General features: G+C 51.8%; 1 protein-coding gene across 1 annotated transcript; it reads left to right on the top strand.

Annotated features, from left to right (window-relative positions):
* Position 1: 1 nt before the first annotated feature.
* Positions 2-2,579, top strand: RBM15B (RNA binding motif protein 15B; the record flags this gene model as incomplete). The annotated part of the gene is made up of 1 exon (XM_026055040.1): positions 2-2,579. A coding segment is annotated over one exon (2,313 nt), but the record flags the coding sequence as incomplete, so codon positions are not given.
* Between the last annotated feature and the right edge of the window lie 3,421 nt (positions 2,580-6,000).

Below are 6,000 nucleotides of genomic sequence, written 5' to 3'. Positions count from 1 at the left end.
GCCGCCGGGCGCCGCGCCCTCGCTGCTGCTGGCGCCGCTGGGGGGCTCGGCGGGCCTGGCCGGGGAGCCGCCCGGCTCCTGTGAGTACAAGACGCTGCTGGTGAGCGGGCTGAGCGCGGCCCTGCCCGACCAGCTGCTAGAGGACGGCCTGTTCCGCCTCTTCCAGCGCTTCGCGGGGGGGGGCGCCGGGGACATCAGTGTCAAACTCTCCCACACGCCCGAGCTCGGCCGCGTTGCCTACGTCAACTTCCGACACCCCGGGGACGCCCGGGACGCCCGCCGGCATGCCCGGGCTCGGCAGCTGCTCCTCTACGATCGGCCCCTCAAGGTGGAGCCGGTCTATCTGCGCGGGGGCCGGAGGAGCCGCACGCCGCCCCCTGCGCCCTCCCCGGAGCCCCTGGGCTACCTGCCACCCATCCACAGCACCTACCAGTACAAACAGAGGTCGCTCTCTCCTGTCACCAGCCCCTTGCTGCGGGAGCCACGGCCGAGACACGCTCACGCTGCAGCCGCCGCCTTCGCTTTGGAAGCCGCTGCCATCGGACTCTCCCGGGAGCGGGAGAGGGCTCTGGATTACTACGGGCTGTACGATGAGCGCGGCCGACCCTACACTTACCCCATCGTGGCTGAGGAAGACCTGATGCCGGAGGATGACCAGAGAGCTACTCGGAACCTCTTCATCGGCAACTTGGACCACAACGTCTCGGAGGTGGAGCTGAGACGTGCCTTTGAGAAGTACGGCATCATCGAAGAAGTGGTGATCAAGCGCCCTGCCCGGGGCCAAGGTGGGGCTTACGCTTTCCTTAAGTTCCAAAACTTGGACATGGCGCATCGGGCCAAGGTCGCTATGTCAGGCCGTGTGGTTGGCAGGAACCCTATCAAAATTGGCTACGGCAAAGCCAACCCTACTACCAGGCTGTGGGTGGGTGGTCTTGGTCCGAGTACTTCCTTGGCTGCCCTTGCTAGGGAGTTTGACCGCTTTGGCAGCATCAGGACTATTGACTATGTGAAGGGAGACAGCTTTGCTTATATCCAGTACGAAAGCTTGGATGCTGCCCAGGCTGCCTGTGCRCAAATGAGGGGCTTTCCTTTGGGTGGACCGGAGAGGAGACTTCGAGTGGATTTTGCCAAAGCCGAAGAGACGAGATACCCGCAGCAGTACCAGCCTGCACCTCTCCCCGTGCACTATGAACTGCTAGCGGATGGGTATAGCAGACACAGAAGCCTAGAGCAAGATTTGAGGGTGCGAGATAGGACTCCTCCACACCTCCTGTACTCGGACAGAGACAGGAGCTTTGCAGAGGCAGACTGGGCCAGCCCTGCCAAAAATGCTGAACGCAGAAACAACTTGGAAAGCTACAGCCGATCGGTGCGTAGCCGGAGCGGAGAACGCTGGGGCAGCGACAGCGATCGTAACGTGCCCAAACCGTGGGAAGAAAGGCGGAAACGCCGCAGTCTTTCCAGCGATCGTGGGAGGACTACTCACTCGCCTTACGAGGACAGAAGCAGGACAAAGGCCGGTGGGCCAGCTTTAGACCGCAGCCCGGACAGGGTTCGCAAAGAGAATCACACTACAGAATCTGGAGTTGAGAAAGAGCAGAGTAACTCCCTTCAGAACAATCGTCACGCGACTGAGGAGAAACCCCATCGTGAAGCATCCGATGCTCCCCAGCCTAAAAAAAGGGACAGCGAACGCAATCATCGAACTGGCGAATCGGAATCCAAAACTCACGAGGAGCCAAAATCGGAGACCAAAAAGTTAAAGAATTTATCAGAATATGCCCAGACACTGCAGCTTGCTTGGAACGGGCTTCTTGTGCTAAAAAATAGCTGCTTCCCTACGTCTATGCACATCCTGGAGGGAGACCTAGGCGTCATCAACGGACTCCTTAAAGACCATTCATCTGGCGGGAAGTTAACGCAGCTCAAAATCGCTCAGAGACTTCGGCTCGACCAGCCCAAGCTGGATGAAGTAACTCGCCGGATCAAACAAGGCAGCCCCAATGGCTACGCTGTGCTCCTGGCTACCCAGTCCGCCCCGGGAGGGACAGGGGCCGAGGGGACCTTCCCTGTTGTAGAGCCTGGCTTGCAGCGACGGCTTCTCAGGAATCTGGTCTCCTACTTGAAACAGAAGCAGGCTGCTGGGGTTATCAGCCTGCCCGTGGGAGGGGCGAAGGGCAGAGACAGCACAGGCATGCTTTACGCCTTCCCTCCTTGTGAATTCTCTCAGCAGTACCTCCAGTCAGCACTAAGGACATTGGGGAAGTTAGAAGAAGAACATATGGTGATAGTTATAGTCAAAGACACTGCCTAGCCCACACTGTCTTTTCAAATTCCATGTTTTCTTTGTGTGTCACACAACCCAGTTGTTTTTAAGGCCGATCATTTTGGCGGAGGCTCGAAACACCTCAGCCAAAATGGTAAGATTTTTAGTTCCTAATTAATTTTAATACCATTTAAATAGAGCCCATTTTATTCGTTTTTAATATGTGACACTGTCCGCTGTGTTCTGTATTTTTATTTTTTAACTGTATGAAAAAAGTTGTCAGTAAAGCCTTGTTCACTGATGGATTTCTAAACTTGTGCGGTATCCTAGTTCTTATGGCCCAAGAAGGGCTGGTTCCCTGTGCTACGGAGAGCTGAAAGGTGATGGTGCCAACCCGTTTCGGTTTCTCAGACCCCAGCTTCCCGCACCGCCTCGGTCTCTTTACGTGTCCCGCCAGGTGGGAGGGCGAGGGGGGGGCTCTTCTCTGTGATGTATGAGAGACTGAAAAGTTGGTCCCGTATTTTTTTTTGTCCTGTTTGCTTTTTTTATTTCACAAATTTGAGTCTCGATGCATTCCTATTGATTCTCTGTTTGAGGAGAGACGCTTCCAAGGAAGCCAGCTACCAAGGAAGCTAATCCTGATCAAGAACAGGAGTGGGTTTTATACACCGCTGACAAAAAATTGTAGCTAATGCTTGGAAGAAAAGTTCCCTACTGAGCAGTCAACTGTTTTCATTTCTGTGAGGTTTGAGAGCACCCAGTGCATGTCTCAGTTAGATAGTTGTTCCTGGGTTTAAAAAAAAAAAAAAAAAAAAAAAAGGCTTGACATTCCTGGTCTTTGTAAAGGAAAAAAAAAATCAAGCAGGAGAAAAAAAAAATTGTAGGGGGAACCCTCTTGGGCCTGTATTAGATGTAGCCAAGCAAATAAAGGGCACAAACTTTTCGGTGAACTGTAGGCGCCCTTTTGACTAGTCAATCATGTTGCACTATCYGAAATCCTTTATTGAAACGTGAACTGCAAAATCGTTTTGCTAAAGTCAAAACTTTGTTGGCAGGCTTATAAAAAGAGATTAAAAATGTCTGGCTGTCTGAAAACATGGTATGTTGACACGAGTAACTTGCCTKTGACTGTAGGAAACCCTGATGCTCTTTACTGGAGATCAAATATGGAAATTTAAAAATGGGCTGGTTCCTTCACCTTTGCTCTCTGTGGTATTTTGTGAGGCGGTGGTTTAGGAGAGAAGCCAGGACATTTGCACTCTGAGTTCTCAGTAACTTAAGGATGTGGTAACTATTTCAAATTTGAGTTAAAATCCACACTGTTTAGTTTGGGGATTTTTGTTTTTTTTTTTAAACAATGGCTATAGATTTTTAGGAGGCTTACAGAAAAGTGTTTGGGATTAAAAACACTAAATTTTTGTTTCTTTAAATTTGCAGGGTTTTTTTTTTGTTGTTTTGGTGGCAAGCGAGTGAAAGAAAGCCTGTGAGAGCAAGAGTTGCTCTTGCACTGGTTTCTATGGCCGCGCGTACTCGCTTGCTGAAGGCTGCCAAAGGCCCTTTTAAAACTGTGCTCTCAGGTGTGATTGGTATTGAAACCTGCATAGCAGGGAGCATAACTCAGTCTAATGATGCTTTTGTTCTTTTTTATTGTTATTATTTTTAACCCTGCATTTTCACAGTAGGGACATCATCAGCTGATGATGTGTGAGCGGTTGCTTAATTTAATAATGTATTGATATCAACAAGTATGGGTTGTTTTGGTTGTTTTTTTTTTTAACATTTAATACTGTGATTATATTAAAAGTAAATTTAATGAGTTAGTTAGTGTGATCATGAGGGGGGATTAGTATTTCGCTCGCTGATGCATCTTCTACCCCAGAAAATGTAATTCTGTCTCTAAGGGCCCGAGCGCAGCTACAAGGCCACGGAGGGGTTTGTCCGTAGCGTGCGTGTGCAGCGCGGTGATGCGGGAGCTGCCTTGCCGGCTGGAAGCAGCAGGGCTGTTTGTTAGCGCAGCGCTCCGGGGAAGCCGACTCGGGCTGTGAGCACGGAGGAGCCCCGCTGCTGCTCCTAGCAGCCAGGCTACAGCTCCGCTCTCGCCGCAGCAGCCGTGCCCTTCGCCGCGCCGCGGCCACGATTCGGAGGGTAGCTGGCCTGCCCTGGTTTTAACATGGTTACAGGGACGCTGACTTCGAACCTCGTGACCGAGTCCCCTGATGCTGTTGTAATGTAGACAGTGCCAAATGTCAACGATTGTAACCGTTAAGTGTTATCTGAAACCAAGTGCTATTAAATACCCCTTATGGCCAGAGTCGTAGAGTGATTAGAGCTTTTTGTCAGAGAGCATCCTACGCGTTGAAGCTGTCCATTCAGTCCGAGGCGGCAGGTATGGTGCTGTAGTGGCAGATGCCTGGCTGGCCTCTTGCTGGCAGGGAGTTCTAGCTGGTGCTGCTTTGGCTGTATTTAATGATGTGGTGTGGCAGTGGGTTTGTGTCTGTGTGTGTGTTATGGTAGTAGAATGTGAGAAATCAGAAGATGGAGAAAAAAAAAAATAGACAAAAGCTGCAACTACCTGATGAGAAAGCCGGGAAGATTATTAGAACTCTCCAATATCTGCCACGTCTCATATGAGTCAAGTAAATACAAATGTAGGGTTTTTAGAAGGCCAAAATGGTCATGCTTGGGATTGGATAAGAAAGATCTTTACCAGTGGGATTTCTGTTCCCGGTGAGGTGGCTGACTGCTGCGAGCATGTGTGCACGAATGGGACCCCCCCCCCCCCCCACACACACACAGCTCCTGCCTACAAACAGTTAACAGGCTCAGCCTAGCAGGTGGAGGGTTTAAGGCAGACTGCCTGGGAGAGGCTGCGCAGCAGCTCTCCAGCCCCAGGACCTGACCCAGCACCTCCCCAGGATGCAAGTGAGCCACAGGCAGTGCTGGAAGACCCGATGTGACTCGCGTCTGTCCCTTTGAGGGTGATCTGAAACTTCACGTGGGGGGGTGGGGGATTTGGTGGGCTGAGATCACTGTGTTTAGACTCAGTTACTACTTTTTCTTTTCTTTTTTTTTTTTAACTGCCCATTCAGTAAATATTTTGTTTTATGGGAGCTTGCGCTTTTGCTTACAAAGCCTCTTCATCTGCAGTTGTCAGCTGAAGGGCGGACAAGAGGGCTAGCTCTAGGCAAGCCCAGATGCTCAGCATGTGCATGTAGCTGTGCTGATGATCCAGTCATACCTTAATTACTGCCCCGGCTCGTATGCAGCAGCAACTGCTGAACAGCCCCTGGGGTCTCTACCCTGCTCTCCAAACCACGGCCTAGAGATTTTTTTTGAAGTGCCACACTGCAGGGATGTGCACATGGCTTCCCAGTGTGCTGGCACAATATTTACAGCGAGCCAGGAAGCAGCTTGGACTATACAACTGTGTTGAAGTGTCAAGTGGGGGGCCGAGCAGTTCCTCTCGGCCAGGTAACTACAGGCGCACGACAGGGTGAAGAAGAACAAGCAGGCCAGCCACGCGGGCTCCCTTTGCTCCCAGCCTGCTGTAGTCACCCTACTCCCCAGTCTGCTTAAATCATGCCCTGCAGGAACAACGGCAGCAGCTCCCCGGGGCAGGCGGCCTCCCCCAGCAGCTCTGTATTTCACTTCTGCATCTTTGCGATAAGYGCGCAGCCCGGGTGGAGAGGCTGCCCAGGACAGGCAGAGGGGGCTGCGCGAGCCGGAAGGCTGCG

Source organism: Apteryx rowi, unplaced genomic scaffold (assembly GCF_003343035.1).
Source record: "Apteryx rowi isolate R43461 unplaced genomic scaffold, aptRow1 scaffold_98, whole genome shotgun sequence".
NCBI classification, from domain to species: domain Eukaryota; kingdom Metazoa; phylum Chordata; class Aves; order Apterygiformes; family Apterygidae; genus Apteryx; species Apteryx rowi.
The sequence above is the reverse complement of the archived record's forward strand: the minus strand, read 5'-3'. Positions and strand labels throughout refer to the sequence as shown.